This window comes from Topomyia yanbarensis, chromosome 3, assembly GCF_030247195.1.
Source record: "Topomyia yanbarensis strain Yona2022 chromosome 3, ASM3024719v1, whole genome shotgun sequence".
NCBI lineage: Eukaryota > Metazoa > Arthropoda > Insecta > Diptera > Culicidae > Topomyia > Topomyia yanbarensis.
This window is the reverse complement of record NC_080672.1, coordinates 170,330,936-170,358,494: the sequence shown is the minus strand read 5'-3', so window position 1 is coordinate 170,358,494 and position 27,559 is coordinate 170,330,936. Positions and strand designations below refer to the sequence as shown.

The window sequence follows — 27,559 nt, the reverse complement described above, 5'->3', positions numbered from 1 at the left end:
AGCGAAAACAAATGGATACGACATACAAAACCCGTGAAAAACGATCGAACACGAAATGAAGGATTATTGCGTCAGGATGTGAGCGTGTTAGTATTTTGTGTGATGATTTCAAAGAAACGTCTGAATTATCAAAAGTATATATTTTTCATAAACATCCGCACACATTCCGAGCGCAAGCTCAATATCCACGGCGTGGTATGGCACAAGGTTGCGCTTATTGCCATCCTACAAATCAACTAAAGCCAATTAATCAAAATTTTCAGAAAGTCGCAACGTCGGTAATTATTTGAAAAGAATAAACAAAACGACACTTAACGAATCTTACGACAAGTAAAGAATATCAATAGCAACAAGGAATGTTGATCGGCTGTTATCGCTGTTATGTCAAATATTAATTTGTAAAAAATTTCGTGCAGCAAGCGTTATTCAACTGTTATTCAATTAAAAAAGTGCAAGAGTAGGGGCATATAGGTAATATCATTTGAGACACCCAAAACTCTGCCGTAATACCTCTACAGTAATAAGAAAAAAATGAAAATTGCATTGATCAAGAAGGAAGAATGATGTATTAGGGTCAGTTGAACACATATTCATTGCATGACTATATGTACATCGAGTGTGGTTTTCTGAATATAACAGATTACATTTTTTCATCCCCTTGTACTTCATACATACATAATTCAGCTTTTTGTGTTCAACACGTTGCCACCCAAGTAACAATTGATGTTTTATAGCACGCTACAAGTGCAATCTACGTTTTATGAGTGGCTATAAAACCATTATAAAACCCCAGTTGTTATTAAGGCAGTCAGTACAAAAGGTGCGTAATTGATAATTTGTCTTTCATTTCCGTGCCTGCTAAGAATAGGATATCGTAGTTCGCAGCTTCCAATAGGAACAGCACAACAAATGACCAAATGCCGAAGAAAACAGCTTCCGTTCTGTTTGGACGCGGAGTGTCTTTCCTACTTGCCAAAAGATCCACTCCGCATCATAGTCTAAAGTTAACAGAACAGAACAACATCATGCAAGAAGAACGGTTCTAATTGAATGTCACTGTTTCTTGTGAAAACCTCCACTATGTTCCTTTCGAAAAAGTAAATTGACATTTTATCAAGATCTGTCGTAAATTATTGCAATCCAAAGGAAAATTCAGGAGCTTTGTAAATGTGTAAAAGACGATACCGTTGATGCTCAGTGTATATTTCCTATAACTCGTTGAAATGCGCGAAGAAAAACAATTTTATTCTCTCTCAAAATATTCACTAAAATGCATGGCAAAGATTAAAACATTCCGTTAGTCCTTCCATGATTAGTCGGTGCTACCTTGAGCACTGAAAATAATACCCTCTTCGTACACAATGGAAATTTATCGCCATTGCCAACAATATACGTTTATCTAGAAATTGGTAGATTTCCTTTGTAATATTTTATTAGCTTGAAACAATCAGTTATACAAATTGCAAAGATTTGTTTTATAATTTTCATGAATCAAGTGTTTATTGCTATTTATGATACTATATTAACAATTATGAGTTGAGAAGCAGTTTAGTCAGAACTTCATTTTTTCAATGGCACATTTTATTTATAACATTATATTTCTTGTTCAGCAGAATCTGAATTTCTTAATCGAAAATATATTAATATATATTTATTCCACTTCAACACGTATTTGAGAGCATAGAATAATATAGATATGACTTAAAAATAGAGAACTATCAAAACTCTACAACCAGATCGGTCATGCTCAAGTTTTACCGCATTTACCACATTACCACGCGGCTAACAACATAAAATTTTCAGTTTTTTTAAAAAAATGTACACAGGGCATTTTTGCAAAGTAGGATTAATTCTCTGCAAATCATTCTCGGATAGTTCTTCTGTACAAACTGAGATTGTCGAAATTGTGAACTAGTTGTACACGCAAGAACACTTACGCTTTTTCAAAAAATTACTCTTGTGTTAAAATAGATTGATCGCACAATTCGATTAATTAATCGACTGACTGCAGTTTTGCAGAAATTAGTCGTTAAATTGTTATTTTTGTTACCTGCCATCGAAAATCAAGAAACCTTTTCAAAACTCATCACCAAACGAACGAGCGTTGTGGCAAGAAGAAGCAAATAATACGATAGACAGTGCTAGCTGCTAGAAGACTGTAAAAATGAGCTGTAATAAGTGTGCCGTTTTGTTTGCTCCAGGAGAGATTGTTATCGTTTGTTCCGATCAGTACCATGCAGAATGCGTTGCACTAACCGTTCCTGAGGCATTAAGCTACAATAAACATCAAAACATTTTTTGGATGTGTACTCCATGCGCAGATATAATGAGCGATGCTAGGCAATTCAGAGCGTTTCGCAATAAAAGGCAGGCTTTATCCGATGCTGATTCTTTTCTCCCAATCCGTGCTCCTTCCGTCGCTGCTCACACAGAATCGCAAACAGATGAAAATAGTTTAAACTACCATGAAACAACAGATTGCAATCATACAAGAGTCTGTCGCCGATATTTCTCGAGTCCGTCTCGATAGTACATCGGCACTAGACAATTCCCCAGATCTGTCATCAACAAGAATATTGCAAGGCAGCGGTACCATATCGAGATTTGCGCACTCTTCGATGAGAAGAGTTTACAAGAATAAAAACTACAAGGGGCAGCCCTATGGAGTTGCACGAACTGTAGACGTAGGACTATACTACTTAATGTAAAACGTTTATTTTCTTAGTACTTAGTGTGTGGGAAAAACACCCGAACCGGTGAAGAAAAATCAAATTTTAGACAATATAATCACATCTCATGTATAGACCAAGCTTTCTAGTTGCTCTCAAACAGATCCTAAAAGTTCAAACACCCTTGGATAACCCCAAGTTTGTAGATGTGTTTCGATGCCACAGGATTGTAAATGGTTAATATTACGTCATTAAAATTCAATTCTTCCGTGACATTTTTTTTGCCTGCAAAATTCCCTGTGTGTATGCAAAGCTCATGATTTGTTGGGATATTGGGATGATCGGAAAAATGTTTTCCAACGCTGCGCATTGCATACATACAGGACATTTTGCAAGTCACCAGAAGCTGTTCATTTTACCACCGCCACATGTTCAATTTACCCACTCGCTATAAACATGTCTCATTTTTGGACATGGTTAGAAATCAAGAATCATGTTTGAAAAAATGTGTTTATGACGAAGTATTTTTACCAGATATGCACAAAATATGTCTAACAAGAAACATATAAGGTGATTGTAATATCTCATTCACTTATTAGTTAGAAAATAATGACTTTGCTTGACGTGTTCATTTTACCGCCAGTTCCCCTACCTACTACCACATTCGCCCCAAACATTGAACCCAAGCGCACAATGCAAAATGAGTCAACGCTGATGATGATGGGTAGAGCGAAAGAGACAACTAGTACCACCACGACACTATTAGCGCCACGTATATGGCACCCCTATCCCCTTTGTAATGAACTGACATAAGTCAACATCTCAGCGGGCACACAAATTATGGGCCCCACTGACAGTTTAAATTGTTCTGCTTGTTTTGCTCGAAGCTTGATTTTCACTAGTCAGATACCGTACGGCATGATTCAATTTTTAGACATTTGTTAAAAAGCGAAAATATTGGATAGCTAATTGAAGAAATTTGTTGTTTTGGACATAGGTGAATAACATAAACTTTACACCATGCTTCATCAATAAATTAACCGAACTCTCGACTATCACAAAATTGTGTCGATTGAAATTGATTCTGTTTATTGTGGATCGACCCTAACGCGACGTTTTAGATGTTGGCTTTCAAATCATGGCGGCGTAGCAGATTTTTGATTAGCGCATTTCACCAAAATTCAACGCGGCCATTCCCGATTGAAAGGAACGGCCGCGCTTAGCCCATCTGTCATAATATCGTGATTTTGCATAGCGAAGGGCTGAATGATAACACATTTTGTTCCGAAAACAGCTTTGCGTTATGCAACACTTTGTGCAGGTTGATTATACCAGTTGCAAGTGGGGCCAAACTCACCAAGTTCCGTAAAATTCCTTTTAAATTACAGAATTGATAAAATTGCTGGGATGAGCGAAACTAATTAATCAAATCCTGTTTTTAAAACTGTCCTTGCGTTTAAACCAAAATGGGAAGTTTATTACTACCTCTACATTACTTAATTTCAAGCGCAAATAGCAAATACATGAGCTAGTTAAACCAAAAATTTATTGGCAACATTACAGCGGCATTTAGGAAGCAGTTGGAGCGGTTGCCTGTTGGACGACACAGTGTAGCGTCCCTCCACAGCCAGTGTAACGAACTTCTAACTCAGCTACACTGGCTGTAAAAAAACACAGCGCAGTGATCTGCTTCGTCAGCCGTTCAACAGGGAACTGAGCATGTCTGGCCAAGTCCGTTCTTTAAATAGTCGATGATGACGTCATTCATAGAAGCGTAGCGCGCTAGGTACACCAATCTGTCGTACAGGGCTTGGGAAGCGCTATCTTGTGTGTGTTAATGCGCGATATTTTGACAAGGTTGTATATTATTTAATTTTTTAATGCTATGATATCAAAAATCTTTGGGTTTATCTGTTGGAATCAATTCTTAGAAGTATTTCGGGGCGATTTGTGCAAAAAATTTGAAAATTTATCGTGAGATGGCTGAATTATATGCGTTTAAAATTGGACCACTTTTCGTTACATACCATTTTTGTAGAATTTGCAGAGTGCACCCCCATATCGAAAACAAAGACGTAGTCCTACGTCAAAACACGGTGAGTGAGAACGAAATCGCCTCTATGGTAGCGAAGTCATTAGGCAGTGATGCTGTCAACGTGAAAAAGTTGGTAGTAAAAAAAAATAAAGGAAAATGTAAAGCATTGTCTCCAACTACTTGGCCTCGCGGAATTTGTTTTCGAGAATTCCATGAATATTCAATTTGGTTAATGTTGTCAGTGTTGAATTAATGTTTTGTGTTAATAAATGAATGTTTTGTTTATAATTGTATGATGTGTAATTAAATGTATGTATTGCTATTGTAACAATGTTAGGTTAAGGAATAGTCTGTGTGGTGCCTCGCACCAAAGATGGAACGAATAAACAAATATATCTATAGCAATAGGTTGTTTTCTAGGCCATTCGTTTGTATAAATCTTGGTCATTCTGTGGTATACCCGCCAGCAGGTGCAGTATTGTGTCCAGGATCGGCGTTACACACGAGGATTTCAATCAATCGAGCACATTGTGTTCCCAAGACACATGTATGGCAGATTTCAAATTTTAGATTTTTTCCAAAGTTTTGAGTGAGTAATTACCCACTCGCTTATTATGGAATATTATACTACCCACGTCATCCACCGCCCCTAATTGTGTCCTCAGACACGTTAATGGTGGCGCTTCTCCATTTCATTTTGGAATCCTTGACGCCTGCGTTCCTGTTAGTTTTTGCTCAACCAGAATCTATGTACCGTTATGCTGTGTGCCGCTTTGAACAGGCGGATGAGTTGTTTGGCTTTTTGACGAAATCTCGTATCAATAACGTTGGATTTTGCTGCCAGTCGTACAAAATACATTTGTATTTCCACTTAATTTGACGCCATTTTATCAAATAGAACAAAAATTTAAACATGCTGTACACGAACTTGATCTTTCAAGCAAGTGAAACGTTTTAGCGGCTCGTGAAATATTTCCAAAAACTACACTGAACTAATGAGAAGTATTCGAAATTTAAAGCGGACAGGCTCTATCTCTGTATTTTTATTATAAACTGTTTCCGATTGCCGAATAGAACATTCAATATGTAACAGATCACAACGATACCAGTACTACAACAAAAATGGATGGATCTAAATGAAGCTGCGTCATTCCACGCGAAGTGATCATAAAAGATGCAAACTTGAAATCGACCTTCACGGATTTGAAAAAAATTTGGAGGAATTGTTCATCTAGGGCCAATATATAAAAACCCAAATCTTTCTGTCAATTGAACCACCCCTCGGGTCATGGGAGCACCCCCCGTTTTGGAAAATTGCCATAACCCTTGATTTTCTTTTGATCATATCTCCGGTTCTATTTACCACAAGATGGCTTTTGAAGAAAATTGTTCAAGGAGTTTAGAAAAAATATTATTTTTTGCCGACAGTGCTGCCAACTATGCAATTTTTTCAGTTAAATATTAAAAGTTAATTTTTCTCTCAATACATATATTGTAATTTTGAAAATTTTAATGCCATCGCGTTCCTCAGACATTTTTACATAAAAACACTTATCGTCCCAATATAATATGAGCGCATCCTGAGATATACCGTTTTGAAGGGAAAAACTCCGATTTTCTCATATAAAAATCCATTTTTATTGACCAAAATTGAGAAAATCTTCAAACGGTCATAAAAATCGACCCTGATCTGCTAGAAGCAAACCAAATACGTAGTTTTTCATCATTTCTCGTCTACTTCACGAAAAATTATGTTTGAACTCAGAATACTCAAGTTGGTTTTCTAGCGTTGTGCGCTTGCGATTTTATTGCGGTTTTTTCTCTTCAAAACGGTGTATCTCAGGATGCGCTCATATTATATTGGGATGATAAGTGTTTTTTTTATGTAAAAATGTCTGAGGAACGCGATGGAATTAAAATTTTCAAAATTAAAATAAACGTATTGAGAGAAAAATTAAGTTTTAATATTCAACTGAAAAAATCGCATAGTTGGCATCACTGCCTGCAAAAAGTAATATTTTTCTAGATTCCTTGAACAAGTTTCTTCAAAAGCCATGTTGTGGTTTGATTCTAGAGTAAATAGAACCGGATATATGATCAAAAGAAAATCAAGGGTTTTGGCAATTTGCCAAAACGGGGGGTGCTCCCATGACCCGAGGGGTGGTTCAATTGTCACAAAAATTTGGGTTTTTATATATTGGCTCTAGATTAATAATTCCTCCAAATTTTGTTCAAATCCGTGGAGGTCGATTACACGTGCCTTGATCACTTCGCATGGAATGACCCAGCTGAAGCTTACCGAATATTTGTATCCAGTTTGAAAATTAATATAGTTTAACAGAAGCTAAGTTTTACAACTCAAAAACGTAGTCTTCCGAAACAGAAAATCGACATTCCACAATGGGATTGTAGTTATGATCCAATCTAGTTGCTGTTAATCAAATCCCAAATTTACGATAGTGAGTTTATTTAATTCAATGACGTCTTCTCAATTTTCTATATTCATTCAGTTGAAAAATCAAAAGTTCAGCATCGTCATCAAAATCAAAGCAGTATAGTAGCAGATGGGCGAATCTAAAACACTTTTCATCTTTTTGTTTTCTTTGAACACTGTTGTTGCACGCGCCTGATAGAACATTTTTCCATTTAGGAAAGATAATTTAAAAAAGATGAGGATGCTTGAAGAAGCAGCCCGTCTGTTCTTTTTTCCGACACAATCAACAAAGCACTTGCACCAATGGATGTGCTGGTGTAAAAGAAAAAAATAAATCAGGGTAAACCGCTTTGTGTACTTAACGCGTTCACATAAATCAGAAATGATTTATGGCGAAGATAAATGTTCAAAATTTCTTTAGATGTTCAAGAGAAATTACTGCTAGAAGGATTGAAATCAAACTGACTGATAAACACTATAATAAATAAGTCCTTTATAAACATTTTCTTCCTGAATCACTTTAATTTTTCTCCTGATGCCTTCCATGAAATGATTCACAACGTTATGCACGCAATTTTAAACCACATTTGTGAGAAGTTTTTAGCCTCTCCTTTCTCGAATGCCATTAAGTAGGACGCAGCTCGGTCAGGTAGATGGATTACCCAAATCAATAAGTGTTGGTCAAAACAGATGCAAGAGCTGCTTGAAACAATGAGGGAATACCATGAAAATATACACAGGCAAAAGTGGTTGTTGGATACATTCGTTCGTGTAATGTTCTACATTGATTTTGCGCAGCGTGAAGAAAGATAAACAAATCACTTGCCCCAGCAACACCTCTTTAACTGATCTTTTTTGGTTGGGCAAGTTAAGACTGCAGTATGTATTATATTGGGTAACAAGGCGTCTCCACCAACCCATTTGCGATGGAGTCTCTATATTTGTACATTGAAGTGTAAAGCTTGTCAATTGAATCGTCAATCCGATATTTTTACAACACAAACCGCAGAGATGAAATGCTACGATGAAGTGTATTTTGTTTATATTTTGTGTTATTCCAGTTTGGTTAATGTTCATGTATTTAAAGTTGACATCTAAGTACAACTGGAAAAAGCGATTTGAAATATTTTTCGTGTTGAAGATCGCATGCAAAATATAAAATCAACACTTTTCGAAGCATGTTCTGTTCTCGCGTCAATTGAACTAAAACGTTTTTTTTTATTTTTGAACGATAAATACAGAAATGCAAACAAAGCGTATCGAAGCCACAAAGTTCAATAAAATGTTTAGCTCATGTTGATAATAATTTTGAAATTAGTTGCAACATTCCATCCATTCACAAAACAATTGATAATGACGAGATATCTCTAATTGACACCCCCTCAAATAAACGAATTGAATAAATAGCTCGAAGTAAATGATGTTTCGCTATTTCCTATATATATATATATATATATATATATATATATATATATATATATATATATATATATATATATATATATATATATATATATATATATATATATATATATATATATATATATATATATATATATATATATATATATATATATATATATATATATATATATATATATATATATATATATATATATATATATATACGTTTTTTTCGAATCCTTGTGATTTCAAGGTGAGGCTAATCTCACAAACAAGAAGTTAAGATTTCGAACTCCAAATATTAATAATGATTGTCAGTTTAGACGCTGTACAAAGCTTGTATCCTGTGTACAAAGAGAATCCAGTGTCCAAAATAATAAAAAAGAAAAAGCCCAAAATCATAAAATACATTTGAGTATTTGTAAAAATAATCATGTGTTTCAATCACGCATTTAATGATAGAAGTATAATTTAGAATATACAATGCTAGGCTATTGTTTGAAAAATTTATATTGAATTCATATTTTAAAACAATGCTCCAAAACGAATCAAAATGGATCGATCAGAAAGCGCTTCGATACAGTTTGAATTCATTGTTTTCAGTTTCTTATTACATTGAACGTTGTCACTATGATTGTGCAATAGATTCAACCGCCCGTTATTGTCGTAGATGCATATAAACTCAAAGGCAGCAGTATTCCACGAGTCAACAAACGGTTGAAGCATAAAATATAGTCTAACTTTTCACTTAATTCCCGACAAATACACTTCTAGATTTCCCCCATAACGTCAGCAAGGCGCCAAACTTGGTTTCAGCTTTTACGCCTCACCAGTCATCCGTCGCCACCGGAATCCAGCACCCCGTATCGATAGTAGTGGGAAAAGACGCAACTGTCGGGCGGCACATAGTTCCAGCGTCTTGTGAAAATAGAAAGGAAGCGACACAAGCGATATGTTCGGCTGTGGAGATACAACTTTTAACGATGGAACTATGTATACAAACAATGAATGTTGGCAGTATACAACATACATGTGAACAGTATTATTTACATGGCATGAATGCTCATAGGCAGCGTGGAGCATTGACTGTGAAGTGTCGCTATTGCTATAATCATACGTATTACTATAGTTTTCATGGAGCGAGATCGATACTTCCTCCCCATTGCGATCAAACCGAAACCGTGTTTCAGTTTTATCATGACTTGGTATTCTTTCTAGCTGATTCAGATTCGATATAAAAAGATTCGAGATATTATGAGTGACAGATTCATGTTTTGATAAATGTTGATGCAATTATATGTAGTTTGATTCCTCATTTTACACTAATGCCCAAATAGAGACAACAACATGATATGCTAGCTCACAAATCGATTATGTATTCCAAAATGAAAATCGTGTTGATGTACGCGAGGGGAACTGTTTAGCAAGTAAAATTTATTAGTTGCAGTTCCCAGCGCATGGGATCCTAGGAAAAAAACTGTTCCCATATTGAATAAAGTACCCATATTTAATAAAATGCATGAATTCAGAAACAATCACGTTTTCGATTTCTTATAAAAGAAATGGACATCAGGACATATTTTTCAATCTACTACCGCTAGAAATAACCACTTTTATAACTTTTATCAGTGTGCAAACGTTCATTTGTTAGAACCTTCTGACAGCTAATTTTCGAACATATGACCCTCAGATTGATCTGGATCATATGTCGAAAGGCTGGAAGGGAAATAAATAGTTCCAAGTAAGTGTAAATAAAATCAGTATAAGCTCGTCTATGTAACTGGCGAGGTCGTTACTCCCAGCACTTATGAGACCCACCTCTACAATTCTCAGGGAAGGCTTGCGATAGCGAACTATTGCCAAGAAAACACTTGTTGGATCTTCAAGTAAAAACCCACTTTATTCGGGATATCGATGTCAATTCTTCCGGTTGCACTTTTCCACCCACTTTCTTAAGTTACTCCTACCTCGGGTGCCGATGGCGGCACTACAGCTACTGTTGATTCGGGACCCTCTCTGCTACTGCGTCTCGTTGATGGCCGGTTTTCTCGTAACTCTTTGGCGGCCACGGGGTATTGGGGGCTGATAAACGATGTCTCATTTCCTGCAGAAGGACCTCGGTAACCCTGCTGTGCTGGCCTGGATGTGGTAACGAATCCAGGCAGCTAAAAGGATGCCGCTCGAAATGGCGTCGGCGCTGACTTCGCGATGGCGGACGCAACTATACTGCGCGTTTTATAGTGGTTTGCGGGTCTGGCACTAGCATGCTCCGGAGGTTTCCAAGGGTAAACCGAAGGGTCCTGTTGGAACAGTTGGGGTAGGACTTTAAATATTGCAGTGGATAAGGTCGGGTTGGTATGGGAAGTTCTACTTGGAAGGGCCTTTACCTGGTTGTCTTCTCCTTATTCGCTTCCTCTTTCGTCACTTAAATGCAATCACTGCCCAAAACTTTTTAATATTCAACTTAAAACTTTGCCTTCCACTTCAACTTTCCTGTACAGCTTTGCTAGGTGGTTACCAGGCTAATGGCGTTTTTAGTCCTGGTCGTTCACGTCGAACCTCGACCGTTGACCCCTCAGTCGTCCACATATTCCGCCCAATTCTGTCCGTATAGCTGTGTAGTTATCGCCACCCTCCATGGTCGTCTACTTCCTTCGATATGCGCTACCAGTGGTGGGTGGTGTAAACGGCTGCATGTGATGGATGGCTGCGTGCTATGCGGGTGTTTGGTGGGCTGTTTACCGTTAGATCTTACAATTATTTTCTTGACACTTACTACACATAAATAAACACAATAATTACGAAGCGCGAAAATCAATCTTGGACGAAACTAAACCACTTGTTACATCTACAAGAAACTTCTTCGAATACTGTTTACTTTAGGATTATTTTTGAGGATAATTTTTTTCTATTGCATCGAACTATAGCAAACAATCTTTCATTCGTTCGGTTGTGTGGTCAGTTTATGTTAAAAAAGTGTCCTAAATTAGTATGTACACTTAAGGGGGTTGGACTGCTTTGGGAGACAAAAAGAAGCTTGTTTACGTGATTTTTGCAACGAGAAAGAAAAGTCCCAGATATTTGAAAATTTATACATATTTGTTCAATCATTTGAAAAGCTCAAACAAAACTGATGCTTAAAAAACTTCACAAGAATGCGAAGTAAAGAACTATTTCGTTAGTACAATACACAATTGGCGGGAAAAGTGCAGCTTCTGATTCTGTTTGAAATCAATGAAACAACAAAGACTCCGGATTTACATACCTTCTATTTGATTTTTCGTAACATTTTTTCGCGATTTTCTAGAAATTATCTACTCCTCCACCTCCTACCTCTCACCCCCCCTGCCCCTTCTCTCACCCCCTCCCCTCTCAGACCGACCACCCTCCTGCAATCCCTTCATCCACCCAGTATATTAAAATAAGTTATGTGGTTCCCGACGCATCCTCCACCTCCCACTAATTATATCCCTTCCCTTCTCCACCATAAAGTTAACATGAAGACACATTGAACTCACGCTGATTAAGCTATATAAATATTATATTTTTGTTTGTTTCAAGTATCTCAGTATCGACATGTTGCTTATCAGGTTCGTGAGAGTCGTGTACTTATATATGCTGTTAAGTATGATAAGAATTAATAGACATTTCCACAATGTTATGTTGAACGTAACCAGGCATTAAATAATAGTTGGGATAAATGAGAAAGACACAATTGCACCGCTTGATGGATTAAAACAGGTTTTTATAATTATGTTGAATTTTCCTTCCGTAACATTTTGTGAAAATATTTGTTTTTGCCTTTCTCAGACAGGTTATGCAATGACTCAGAAAATCCATGTCCTAATCGCGGCCCAATGAAATAATCGATTTGGAAATGTTACACGTTGCATTTTGGACAGTTCTTCTTCACATTATATTCCAGGTCACTGAAAGAGCTTTAATTATTTGCTCGATTTTTGAATTTTCGTAGCGTTTTGAAGCCAAATGTCCGATTTTCGCTAAAAATAATCGATTAACATATTGTAAAAATAATAGTGCTTGAATTTTTATAAAACTTTTAATTACTTAACATTCTTTCATACAATTATTACAACTATACGAACATAACCATTAAACTTGTATCGAAAATATAAGTTAATATATTATCATTTGAATTATTCACAAACTACGAAGTTCGCTGTCCAAAATACAAAGCCTTCTTACCTTCGAAAGCCAATTTTGATTTACCACTTCTTCACCCCGTACGTGTGCAGAGTGAACTATAAATATCTCACATAACCTACTTTGGTGTTGAGATATCTTACTAAAATGTACATGAACATTGTACAGAAGAGAAGATAGATTATTTATCTAACGTAGGGAAAGACTAAAAATAATCGTTTTCCTACTAAGCAATTTATTCTTCGTTAGTTGAATAAAGAATTTCTTCTGCCGTTCGGTGAAATTCGTATCTTGCTTGTAAGATACTGCGCTCATAACTACCGCGAGGTATTATTGAACAAGCACTTAGCTATCAATTTTTTACTTGGCATTCCTCTAGCGAATTTTTGCTCGACGTGCAGTTTTCGATAGCTTCCCTGGCGTTCTTCTTACCTCACCGATTTCACCAGATCGGCGCACCCACAAGTGCAATCACTATCAATATCAATGCCAGAAAGTGGCGATTTGAAAGGAATTGATGGAGCTTTGTTTTCTTCGTTTTATTTCTACCATTGTTACAATATTCATCGTTTTTCCGATCTGAAACTGAGACCAAAGTTGAATTAAAATGATATTGGATTAAGGAGGCATAGGGGTTTCCTAAAAACTCGATTTTGTTCTTTATAAATACATTGCAATATTAACATTTTAGAAATACAGTTTTAAAACCGCTTTTAAGACTTTAATCGTGTATGTCTCGAAACTATTAATATATTTTGATGCAATTAAAAATGATTAGGTGAGCCAGATCAAAGCTGAAAGTCACTAAAATGAACAAAAAAAAAAATGATTTTTTGGAGAAAAAAAAATTGTTGAAAACTGGGTTAAACACTCCTATGCTCCTCAAGGTGTTATGCCACTGTAGAACATGAAAAAGTAGGCATATTTCGGGAATGTTTCTCGAAGCAATAAAGAGGTTAATCGAAATCTTGAAAAATAGGATTTGTAACTCTAGTTCAGAAGCGCAAATAAGGGGATTTTTATAAGATGTGATATTGCCCAATAAATACCTGTATTTATTTCTTTATTTAAATGAAAAATATTTCAAAAGAGAGATGGTGTTATATTCTTTTGACATAGCTGTTAACATTCACTAGTTCTATTGAAAAGTTTTGTCATAAATTGAATGTTTAAGCCCAATAATTACACTAGTTTACAAAATAAAAATAAAAATCTGAACTTTAACCCTTAAAGGCGCAAACCAATTTTTTTCAAATTTTCTGAAAATTATTTCACAGCTTCAATACGTTACTATGATAATTTTGAGATGGTTTTCGCAATGTTGTTTTAAAACAATATTGCGCATTTAAGGGTTAAAATTCGAATACCATATCTGATGTAAAATTTCGTGCTGAATTCGAAAATAAAGTCCAAAAAATATTGTAAGTTTTTAAATTTCACCTTTAAAATTAAAAGTGCTTTCAGTAAAATTCAAATACCTTCGGTTGTAGTGCATCGATATGAAATATTATAATGTTGAATTAAAGATAAGTAAATTCACTTTCGATCGTCAGAACATTTTGTTTTAGTGCGACTACTGGTTCTGGCGTTATTTACGAATCTATTGAACTTTTTCTTGATTTTTCGTCATTTTTGAAGAAAAATGAGCGTTTGGTCAATTGTTTGGGCAAGATAATGCAATCCTAAAAATATATATTTTATGGGAAATTAAAGCCTACCAATAACCAATGAAAATAAGCACCTGTTAGTTTAAATCGGATGGAAATTGTGAAAGTTATTCAATTTTTGTAGAATGGAGATTTTTGAGTTTCTCTAGGGCAACTTATTGAACCGTCTCGATTCCAATTTTTTCTAGGCTTTGTTTCATAATCTGTCAGAATTCTGTTAAACAAGTAGGGGAGCCCGGGGCTAGTTGGTGGTTGGGGTATTTTTGTCTCTAGAAATGAAGAGAACGTATCAAACATTTTAATAAAATTCAGAGATTTTGCCAAAAGTCTACCCTTTCATGTAACGTGTTCTATTTTGCAAGATCTACCAAAATCAAAGCGGTAAAAAATGAAAACTGAAAACACCGCCAACTAGCCCCGGTCTCTCCTAAGTGGAAGAATTTTGAGAAAATTTAATGTGGGGTAATATTCGAACTCGTTTATCCAAATGATTCAAGACTTCTTAAAACAATAAGTTCAGGCTCAGTGGAGTAATGTCATCAAAAATTTGGCATTAAAAATACGAATAATGTTCAAATGTGTCATACAGAATCGCATATGTTCAAGAAACGCTGTAAACTGCACGCTCCACAACGCCAGGATATCGGAAGCTTATGACGGAACAAAATGTTAAATACCTTTAATTAACCATAATAATATTACATGTCGATGCACTACAACCGGAGGTATTTGTATTTTACTGAAAGCATTTTTAATTTTATGGGTGAAACTCATTTCTTTTTACTGTAACTCGAAAACTGTTCTACTGTGTATTTTTTGGACTTCATTTTCGGATTCAGCACACGATTTTACATTGAAAATGACCACCAGCTTATTTTGTTCAGAAATGCTGTACACTAGTGTTATCCGCGCGACGAATGAATAAAAATTTAAAGTCACGTTAATAAAAAAAAAACTAGTGTTATCCGATGCAAGTCGAAATTCCATTATTGAAGAAATTGCGTAACTTTTCTAATTTTCAACCAATTTTGAAAATTGAAGTCATTTATCGCGAAATTAACGATTCATTTCATTTTTTTATCTGAACTTTTATAATTTTGCAGAGATGTTCTAAAAAATGTTCATCAAGGTTAAAAACTTTAAAATTATAAAACTAGATAATTTCGCTAAAAGTGTCTTTCGTCGTTGAAGTTTTAACAAAAGTTATTTTTGTACCTTGCTACCTTTTAAAAGAGGTCTAGTGGGGTGGTGGAGCACGGTTTTAAATTATTTGAATATACTAATTGAAGGATTGAATGCTACTGCCATTGCTAAATCTGTGAAATGAAAGTAGATGAATTTCTATCTATGGCAATACTAAACTCTTGTCCAATTTTCTCTTTAAGATTGTTAACCTAAATTTCTTTTCAGGGAGTAATATAAGTTTTTGCCCAATTTCTCCTTAGAGATAAATATAGCATAATGCCCTTCATATTGGCTTGCTAAGCCGAACCATGTTTTGATTTCGCTGGTCTCAGAAGTACCTAAATCAATTATTTCCTGTGTGGCATCATGCTCGAACAATGGTTTGTTTTAGAATATATTCGTGTTCCTGCTTTGGTTGTAGGTAACATCAAGGTGTTGTTAACCCTTAAATGCATAAAACTCATTTTTCGTTGGTACTCATTTTTAGGTATGGATACCTTATTTACCTTTTGTTGAGGCTTTATATCACAGAATTCGGCATGTTGGCAACAGTATGCATTTAATGGTTAAGTTAGTACCAGATTTTGCTATGACTTATCCTTATAATATAATTATAATATCTGGTAATATTTGGTCTTATTTTTATTTTTTATCTAATTTGTTTCAAGTCAGAATATTTACTATATTACCCAAGATAAATTATAACAATGAGTAGTTTGTTGTACAACAAACTAAGTACTCGTATACATAAAACAAGTAGTTATTGCTTATCAAAAGAGGTAAAATATCAAGGTGAAACAAAACAACGGCAACGTGTAAAAATCCTCTATCGAATTTCCCCCCCAACTGTCATCAATGCTGACTAAGCGGATACGACACATCTCTGCGGGAATGAATATACAATCCAAAAATGATAAAACGGTCCGATAAAAAACAACCTTGAAGCGACAATGGGAAAAAATGTTGACGAACCGGAATATTAAACAAAAGCATTTATAAGTAGAGAAAATCAAACGTGCATCGGTCTACACAAAAAAGTGCCGACAACTCCAGACTCACGTTTATTACGAAGGAGAGAATTTAATCCGATTTTCTTTCCTCGGGATGGAAAAGGTTTCCCAATTTAGGTTCGACTGGGAAAGTATTAGGTATACCCTGTATATTTGAAACTTCTTGTCATGTTTTCATAAATTCATTCACTTCCAACGGCCCAAAAGATCTGGGCTAAAGCTCTTCACGTAGAGTTGCGTTGTGTTTTCCTTTTATAACCCTCCTAAACCAAAGGACGGAAGCAAAGTCAAGCACAGTAGAAAGATGAAGGAATTTATTATAATCACCCTACTAACAACTAATCTTTGCTCAATCGCGTGTAACTTGAAGAAAGGATTGCAGCGTGAAAGCACATTCCGTAATTCCTGGGGAATATATGGGAGCTCTAGCGTGACTTATCTGTAAGATCCTAATGAAGAAGCGCTTTAGCTAAGAAGGTGCTTTAGAAGGTGACATCAACGAAAGACCAAAGAAATCTTGATTTAGAGTAATGGATGTGGGTGGGGATTTAATTCGTGTGATGTCCCGGCTCATATCCAATCACTAGACGTTAAACGTTCATCTCCGAGTATTGGGCTTGCGAATACTGGTATCTGCGATTGTGGCGAGATCGAACATATTGTCTGGACTCTGGGCATTGGATTCCCAACGGGTCCGAAAAAAACACCCAATGTTCCGGTTCGGGATGTACTGGAAAGCCGCAATAGGCTCATATGCCCCTCGTGTACACCTTTCTAAAAACCATCAATATAAAAATTTAACTACCCCTCTTCTTTTTTCCTATCATTCTCAGAAGTGCCCTCTTCCACCTGTACCGTACACCATCAATGGTTTGATGCGACTTCAAGGTGGCACGAAAAATCTCTGTCGTATGAGTTAACAAACATGGGACCTACAGAACAAACATCACACGCACAACTCGGTGTGTTGCCGATCCGCATCTGAGCAATACTACAAAATTATCTGGGGAAACACCTGCCAGTTCGACGGGGACCACTCGGAGCATAAATTTTTGTTTAAAGTAATGCTGTAATTTAGGCTCGATAGATGGAAGAATAAAAATCTCTAGTCTCATGGCTACAAGTCTATACATATACATATTTGAAAAAATCCCGCGGGCATGTATTTTTCAATTTCAGTTTGTCTCGATGTTTGTAAAAATGTGGAATCGATGATTATTGATCAAAACTTATTCCAGCTGCCCGCAAAAAATGCTTGCTACGTGCATTGAAATTAGGTCCAATCCATAACACCGCTCATTAATTAACCTTTACGAAAACAATTTACACACCGTCACGATCTGTTAAGCCGGAAAATGTCTCCATTTTTACGTTTCATTAACGGCACCACTCAGTAATCTCTATTAAAAACGACGGGTAATTAAATTTTGCATAAATTATGATGAGTAAACAATTAAGGTGTTCATTTTAAGTAAGCATTCATATACATTGCGCGCATATTTCCCCGAGGTTTTCGGTCCATGACAGACTGGAAATGTAACCATACTGGGCGCCTTTGCTGCCACCAGGGCTAGGCTGTATTGCACCATTTGGCAATTCCCTGCGAGTTCATGTTTTATTCATAAAATCAGCAAGGGGTACCGCATTAAATTGAATTTTCCATATAAACACATTCCTTCAAGCACATTAAAATTAAGCATTGCCAAAAGAACTTCAGGCATCGCTACTGTGTGATTAATCGTGTTTCATGTAAACGCTTAATTTATTTTTAACTCAACTTTATAATCGTTTATCGAACATTCCATGTATCTATTTACTTTTTGCATACCTCTGCGAAAAGTCTTCGTTAAACTTCTTTTGACAAAGCTATGCATAAATGTTTTGATTCACTGTAAGTAAACTTAGCTATAAAATGCACTAAACAGTATTTGAATGTATCGAGGTGCCCTCAGCTGATGTAACGCAAAACAATACAATTAAATTCACCATGTGTAATTATATTTTGATTTGTTTCTTTATTAGAGATACGTCACATAATGGAGCTGGTTTATTCATACCATTAGAAGGCTAATATTTACACTTATTCGATTCAATTATCAAGATAAGATTTGGTCATAATAATAAAATAATACATTACTGTCCAACTTAATTTTCTTGCGTAGCACAAATGGAGTTACCGGTCGAAAAAAAATCATTCAAATAAAAATGTTTTGATTGACAAACTAGCTGGTACAATTAGGAACAACTGTACGAGATATCAGATTGATCAGTTCATGGGTTCCTAAGATATCGTTTTCGCCATAAAATACCTTTCGCCATAAAATACTTTCGCCATAAAATACTTTCGACATAAAATACTTTCTAGTTCATTGCTACAATCTAGATGAAATGTCGAGAACAGTTGCATACTTATCGGACTTTCAGTTCCGGAGCTTCAGTTTGACGAGCGTTGTCACATTAAAAATCGTTAAATATTTTTTCAAATCTAGTGTCTCAGAGAAGGCTGAACCGATTTTCGCTAACTTATTCTTAAATGGGAGACCGAAAATAAAAGTCGCATGAATACATAAACTTGATTAAAATATGTAAGAATGTAAAAATGAAATATAAACTTCAGGCATAAGAATCGTACTCAGAGCATTAAAATCGCTGAACAAGTTCTCACCTGTAATAATCAGCAATGAAGCATAGCCAATAGGGAAAAGTCGGCTAATGCGGACACGTTAGGTAAGACTGACACTTTGCGTTTTTCACAAACTGCAAAATTAAATAAAAATGTAATGATACGATAACATTACCAAAAGATTTCAAATGCTTCTAAAAGATACTGCAATAATCAAGTATGAGAAATATAAGATATGCGAGCAAAACAATTTGCTATTTAACCTGTCTTAGGCACTGCTCCCCTATAAATACCGGCTAAAAATAAATAATTCGTTCGCAGGAAAATTCGAATATTGTTGCAATCGGGATTAAAATTCGGTTAAAAAAAACTTACTTATGCTGAAGGATTATCAATTTCATGACAAGTACCATTTAGCACTTTTCTAGAAAAATAGATTTTTAAAGTTTGAGATTAAATATCTTGAAAGTTATAAATGCTAGAAGCTATTGGGAGTAGACAATTGATGATTCTATGTGAAGATTGGGTGACTATCTTGAGAGATTTTACTTAAAACGTTATCCAAAGTCGCTCTTATACGTGTCATAAGTGTGTCGATGATAAAATATATATGACATGACACAAATGTGCACAGACGATTTCATATAAGCATGCATCTTACATAATTTGTAAAATTATACGTTATAGATCACTGTTCCCAGCGTTATACTTTTCCATATGTATGATTAAATTGGAACAATTTTTCTTCAATTTCCAATAAATACTAAGTAAAACATGATGATAAGTTATGTTCTGCCATAGACCATGCGGTAGACTTGGGTGCAACTCCTACTTAGCAGAAGGCAAATAATTCTTCACATTTCCTTTCGATCATGTCCATATGAGCCTGCCTAGTCCTAGTTTTCCGTTCTAAGTTTATAACTGATTCGTTCTAAGACGGCGCCGGTGGTTGAGTGGTAAGCGCGATCGCCACTCATTCCAGTTGGCCTAGGTTCAATTCCAGCCGAGGTCGTTGAGATTTTTCCGAGGTGAAAAAATCTGTGGTCACGTCTTCCTTCGGAAGGGAAGTAAAGCCGTTGGTCCCCGGTCCATGAAATTGGTGGATCGATATCTAGTCCAAGTCGTGGAATCACCTCTCTGACGTCGGTAAAGAAGAAGTATATCCAACTTCTATACTCTACTAACAAAAATATCCTCCTCCCTTGATACTTGTGGAGTGCGCAGTAGGCCTCTAGCAAAAGCAAGTATAGGACTAACAATTCCTTCCCTTTCCTTCCGCGATCTACGTTTGGGCCTGGCCGGCGCCGGTATTGATCAGAAACACTTCAGGATTACCAGGAGTTGCACATTGAAAGATGTTTCGCTAATCCCAAGCCTAATTATCTACTGATTCCCTGTGCAACTTCAGCTAGTTCCGATCGATAACGGAGTAGCAGCCAGGGGTGGTCGCACAAGCACAAGCTCAAGTTTATAACTGATTCGCTCTAGAATACCTATCCGTCTTTCAATTTCATTGCTTTCGTTTCTCTTAGTCTCAAATTTGCCGAAAATAGCCAACAAAATCGATACAATAAATACTAGTTTGTTTCATCAACAATCCCGAGGCAATTTATACCTATTAAACAATTGTGGGCAGGCGAAATGAAAAAATATTCTTGTATAATCGTCAATCGAAGAAAATTCCAAAAATAGTGGAAATCTCTAATGAAATTTTGAAAACACAAGTCAACCAAGAACAGAGAAAACTATGGTGGGAAACATTCTGCTCTTGAGACAAGAGCCCAACTGTTGATTGTGGTAGATCTGCATAGGAATTATTTATATAATCAAAGATATCTGTTCGCTTACTATAAGCTTTTTGGCTTCCATGCATACTTGATACTAGGATTGTTGCCTGGATTTGTGTTGTCACAGGATGGGATATGGGATAATCGCGAAATCTAGAATTTCGATCGAAACTAACAAATTTTACTCATCTTTGAATAAAATGTGGTTGGTTGAGTGGTTTTTAGAAAAGATTTGCAAAACAGTCGTGATTCACTGGTTGGTCACTTTTTACCTGAACCGCTTTTTAGTTGGACCTCCGCTAGTTGGACCATTGTTCAACTAAACCAAAAGCATCTGAGTACCAAAATCCACTGTCAAATTTACTTTGACAGTCAATCTGACAATAATTAGAGATGCGAACAGGTGCTTTACACAACTAACGTCTCCCAGTAAACGAAAGGGCGGCTAAACTAGATGCTGGCGATCGGTAAGCTCCTGAAACTCTGTTCTAGGCAACACGCCGTAACTTGGCGTGTACTGCAAAAGAAGTGTGGAAACTAGCGAATCAAATTCGATTGTTGGACAGATGCTGTGGCCCAATCAGAGATTTTTTTTTTCAAAGCAGTGCTTTATTTGTTTTCCTGGTGTTCCAAAGAATTGTGCAAAACATAAGATCGATTGGTTATAGTGTTGCATCGCACATTGCATTTTAAATTTGTATCGGCATTAGTACAAAAAAACAACCTTGCATTGCATTTTCATTTCCAAAAAAACAAAGTTTTTCCCGAAGTATATAACTCATTGCTTAAAGAATAGTCCATGAAGCGACTAAGAAGTTTTCCGAAGGAAACACTGTGCTAGAAACGAATACAATTCCTGTTCAAAATTCGTTTCGAATTAAGGGACCAATTCGTTTTTTTTTTCTTCCAACACTCAATAAAATGAGGTATGTTTAACATATTGGAATTTAAAACTTCACTTGAATCAATCAAATTAATCAAAGCTTTTCAATTTTAACATGACATCTGAAGAAGGGCCAACTAAAATGGCGAACGAAATGTTTCATTCACATGAATGAACTTGATCAGATAGTTTTCAAATATGGTAATATAAATTAAGGCTAAAATAAAGGACATTTGAAGTAGAATTAAGGACACTTCCCAAAATCATGGACATTAAGGACATGTCCTTTAAAATAAGGACGGTTGGTAGCCCTACACGATACATCTCATCAATTGAGAAATTGATGCTTGTCATAGTCGTGTTGTGCTATATATCAGTAACCAAGCAAAACTTCAAAATTCTGAAAACGCCTCTTTGTCGCGATTTCATTTTTTTTTATATTGTAACGACATATAATTAGCAAGGGACTGGAAGGTGAAGTATTTTTCAAATATTAAGAGCCATAGTACTCAAGGGAGAGCAAGGATTTGAAGTAAGAAAGTTTAGAAAAGCGTGGAATAGGGTCAATAAACAAGCTTAGAGTTTCCCGGCTACTTAACTCTTTGTCTTCTGCAACGCAGGAGTCAGGATCTTTTGGCATTAAATGCGAATCACCTGAGGAAAAAAAGTGATTTCAAAGTTCAGTAATATGGCATGTCTAACTCACATTACCCCGAAATGGCGTTTATCATAAGACATCACGACCCTGACGAAGTAAATATTTAAGAAATTTGTACTGAGTTTTATAAAAAATGAAAGTCCGCCACAGCCAACTGAAATGTTGACGGTAGGTGCAAGTGTAATGCTTTCACACTCAGTTCGGCTCGGTAATTTTCCAAAAGCCAAATTTTTAAAATAATATCTCAGTAAAGTGTTCCGAGTATCAGCTATGAAACGTCACTTTTACTGAGATCTCAGCCAAAAAATTGTTTACTGAGATCTCACCTGTTGAGATGCAAAAGATGCGAAAAAAGCTGATAATTGACAGAAAAAATTAAGTGTGTTCATCAATGTATGGTTAAGATTTCTTTTGCCCTGAAAACGCCTCAATTGAAGTTTCAATTACAATTGCTATTAACCCTTTCATGCTCAACCTGTCTCTAGTGTATATAGTGTTCCAAAACTATTTTTCCATAAAATTAAAAACCTTTTCCCTTTCCCTTTTTTCCCCGCAGTGCTTGAAGCTGCTCAATTTTTATCTTCCAATGCTCAATACAATTCTCCCAGAATATCTACAATAGCCATGCTGCGTGGAAAACGTAACCGATGACGTACTAAATTGATGGGTTTTATCTGCTTTCAAAAATGTTACGCAATAATATAAATATTTCAAAATTTCATTTTACGTTAACTGTCTGTGGCGGCACTAGTTCAGCGGAATCCAATCAAATCAATTGCAATAACTTCAGTTCTGCAGAAAACACTTATAACTGTTAGTGCTCAAATAAAAGATAATAATAACGTTTATTAGTTTTGCCTATTTTTGAGAGCAAATCTTATCTAAACCAAAAGTTATTGCTGTTTACAAACATTGTTGTTTATAAACAACATGAACATGAAGGGTTAAATAGAATATAATGAAAAAATGGAATCTTCTTTGAGTAATCGTGCGGCCGTATTTTGCATTTAATGCGTGGGATGTATAATGATAATGATCTGATTGCATATTATTTCTTGTATAGCAGGAAATTTTCGTTTAATTAAAAAGGTTTCAATCATAGAGTTATTTGCCCTTTTGTTCCTATTAGAAAATTCTAACACTATATGCAAAGTTGGGAATCGAACCTAGGTGAACTGCGTACAAGGCAATCGTCTTACCAACTATACTATCCCCGCATCCCCGCCCCAAGGTACTTTTTTCTACCCTTTGCAAACAGTGGAAAAATGAATTTTCTTGTGTTTTTAAATATCAAAGTGCATGTAAAATTACCTAAATGAATGAGGCTTAGATCACTCTAAATGTAATTATTTCCACCAGAACATTCGGACCAGCGGACAATGTGACTCAACACACTTGTAGACAGCCTATGATTGAGTAGGATTCTTAAATATTTTAACCGTTATGTGTCCAATGAAAGCACCTTTAATAGACCGACAGGGTATCCGATTAACCGCAAATTGAAAAGTTAATTGCTATTCTTTTTGGACATCAGTCACATGTCAGTAAAACAGTTTTGTGAATATTTTTCAGTTATTTTTTATCCTTTTAGCTATGTTCATTCGTTTTACTCATTTAATCGATATTTGAATATTTTATAAGTATGTATCATCCTTGAACTTAAAAAATCCATCGATTTGTTTTTAAATCCGTTAATTATAATACTATCTACAAATCACTACTTCACTACAAATTGGTATTCGCTTTGCTGAGACAATACTAGACGGTACAACTTGAGATATATTGAGATATTTGTAATTGGAATTGCCTGTTGTGAACCTAGTAGAAAATCCTTATCCAAACGTGTTTCGTCTACAGCTCAAGCATCCCACTGCAAATAACGTAAAGCACTGCACGAGACTTTTTGGATTGCAATTAAAGATAGTTTCACCGGGATAGTATCATCGAAATTTACTGTGACTGTATATGGAACACAAGCCACATGAATTCCGAAGATAATTGTGGAGGTTATTTTCTTGAAAGATGTTTTGTTGATGTACTGTTATTTAGTCCCATATGCTATCCAAACGCACAGAACACACAAGATCCACTATATTTCCACTTTATACGATTTAACAGTCGAAGAATGCGCCAAACAAAAATGCAGAGAAACACACAGCATAGGAATGTTGCATACCAAAAACCATTAAAAACTTTCAATCACCGACTAGATAACTTTGGGTAGAAGTATAACTCTCTACTCAAAGAACATCTGCTGTCGAAACTATAAAGCTTCTGTTGCTCTTCTACCACTTCGACGAGCAACGAAAAGAACTAAAAATAAAATAAAAAAGTTTAAATGATGACATAACCACTTCTCGCTACTTCAACATTCGGCACACGAAAATAAACAAAATAACCAAATATTCCTATAATCACAAAGGTTTCATAGTTCTTCAGGATGTGTAGGTGATTTTCACCGCATTTGTCTCATGAAATTGCGAGATTATTTTATGTGTCATCAGCCGTCCTCCCACAAGACACTAAAGCGGCTTAAAGCAATGAAATAGTTGTTGTTGAAACTGCTTTCCCGCGATACCCTCCGCCGTGATGCTTAGCACTTCCTGCTCCTGGTAAAATGTTATGACTCACAGCATATACACACTTTTAGAAGGATCTAGCAACACATCACAAAAACAGACACTACTTCCTTGTTCCCCTAAAGCGAGTTCGTTTCACTACGTCTTATCCAATCGACGGTCCAAAGGCAACTGACAACAGCTGAAAAAACGAAGGCTCGGTATATGCGTATCCTTTCGACAACCCTTAACCTCCCACGTAACGCGAACTGATCTCTAATGGAGTTTGTCAAAAACTTGGTTGTATAGTACTTATCACACTGCACAATTCATTGATATTTCCGTGGTGCCACGACATTACATAGGACAATTTTAATATAGGCATAACTTTTCTATTACTAAACCTTTTTCGTGAACGTGCTATGAATTCAGCTCTTTGTTGACACCACGGAATGCTTACATCTTACGGAGCATGCGCCACTTCAGGTTAAACGGAAACGACCGAAAGGACCAACACCAATATACCGGCATGGCGACAGTCTGACTCACGAAAATATCCCAACACATTGCCCATGGTGTGAATTTAATGCAAGTTCGGGCTTCTTCTTTGTTATTTTCATTCATCCTCAGCTATTCAGAAGGTACCTTGTCTCCTTTCCGACCCGACAGACTGACTTCCTAGTCGAAACACCCACAAAGTATAAACGCCCGACATGAGTGTTGTACATATTACATTCGGAGGAAAAACACGATGTTTTCCATCAGCCTTTCTGACAAAACAAAACTACATACACGAATATGTCGTTACATCAAGCAAAGACTAGCTTGCATGCATCGACCATGAAAATAGCATAAATGTACCAATATATGTTTAATATTTTAATAATATTTAGTAATCATTATTGGCATATTTATTGTTTATGAAAAAGCTGGAAGAATGCTTTTCATCGTATATGTCTATAGCTACCTGTGGTAAACCTGATTGAGCTATTATGTGTTAATGCAACTTTATTCAACCAACATGCACAGTTTGCCCTGATAGCTGCAGCTACTAATTGTCCCGTAATAGGTCTGTAATGTACATTCAATTAGGTTTCGTCCGTGTTCGGACCCGACATCATATTTACGAGGTCGGGCTTTTGAAATTTTGTAAAAACACCAAAGTAGTTGTTTCAGCCGGCATTTATATTAGAGTTAATATTAAGCGTTTCGGATTCTCCTCATCAGTAGCTACACACCTAGAAAAAATAGTGTAAATTTACGTCTCCTGACCCTGACATATACGAGCATCTAAAATGACTTAGTTTTACGGTTGACTTTAATTTTACATGACGTTTAATTTAGTAAATCATGTAATTTTACTCCACATACACTGTTTGTTCTGAATGGTAGGAAGTGCAATTTTATGTCATTGCGCATGTAAAGTATATGTTCCATGTAAAATTAAACGGAACACGGTAATGTTACGTCATTTCGTAAATTACGGTTTGTTGAATTGTGTCATGTTTGCAATTACGTCAACGATAAAATTCAGATTTTTTTGGTGTGATAGTACCAGTTAGATGCCGAATCTAAACTAGCACCAAAATTGGCTCTAATTAGAGGCTAAGTCCAAAAAATCGTTAGTCTTGCATGAAGCTGGTTTGTTCCGAATGATGTCTCGGATTGCAAGCACAGTAGGTTTGCTGCTGGGAAAGCAGAATACGAAACATTTTATGGTTTAAGCACCAACCATTCTGGGATTGTTTTGGCAACATTAGTGTTAAAATGAACATTATGCCATTAGTGTTAAAATGAAGACAGACCATTGAGCATAGCTCGTATCATCGTAAACTAATTTGTATGTTGGAGAGGTATGACCTAACAGGAATTGCCCTAACTTGAATGGTTTCACAATTACTTAGAATTACAGTTGCAGACATTATAGTTACAAGTTACAGTTGCTCTACATCATCGGAAATTAATTTTGGTGTTCCACGGGGTAGTGTTCTAGAACCAATTTCATTTATCTTGTACATTACCGAGAAAGAAAAATCAATAAGAATGCGGAAGAAAATCTGTTTGTCGATGACATATTTTTGTTACTCATCGCCAATAGTTTATGTTTTGCCTTTCTTGTATAGAAAGGCTATACAATCACTCTAAAAACCGAGGCCCGCCGGGCTGAGTCTCTTATGCAATTCGACTAAGTTCGTCGAATTCAGCAAATGTCTATGTGTGTGCGTATGTGTGTATGTATGTATGCATGTGACAAAAAATATGCACATCGGTTACTCGCAAATAGCCGAACCGGTTTTCTCAAACTTAGTCTCAAATGGAAGGTACAACGTTCCCATAAACTCATAAAATGTGTTCTAAATTGCATGAATTTATAGTTTCATCTCACTGGCTCCCAATAAAACCCACATTGAACACTTTGGACACCTTCAGCGGAACCGGAAGCATCGGGAAAGTGGCTAAGTTCCTGAAGTGAATTCACATC

The 27,559-nt window shown here is 36.0% G+C and overlaps 1 protein-coding gene across 8 annotated transcripts in view; it reads right to left on the bottom strand.

The window, feature by feature from the left end:
* Nucleotides 1–25,282, bottom strand: part of LOC131692514 (uncharacterized protein CG3556) — an 82,579-nt gene extending 57,297 nt beyond the window's left edge. The window contains exons 1-2 of one of the 8 annotated variants that reach the window (XM_058979604.1): nucleotides 25,151–25,278; nucleotides 24,327–24,619 (exon numbers count right to left, since the gene is read on the bottom strand). Coding sequence is in view for 1 of the 8 variants with exons in the window: in XM_058979602.1 (XP_058835585.1) it covers nucleotides 4,697–4,729 (33 nt within the window). In the remaining 7 variants the exon portion in view is untranslated. Of the gene's footprint in view, nucleotides 1–4,696; nucleotides 4,818–23,830; nucleotides 24,278–24,326; nucleotides 24,620–25,150 lie in introns of those variants that run through there. The other 7 variants (XM_058979608.1, XM_058979607.1, XM_058979610.1 and 4 more) reach the window with 7 other exon arrangements.
* Between the last annotated feature and the right edge of the window lie 2,277 nt (nucleotides 25,283–27,559).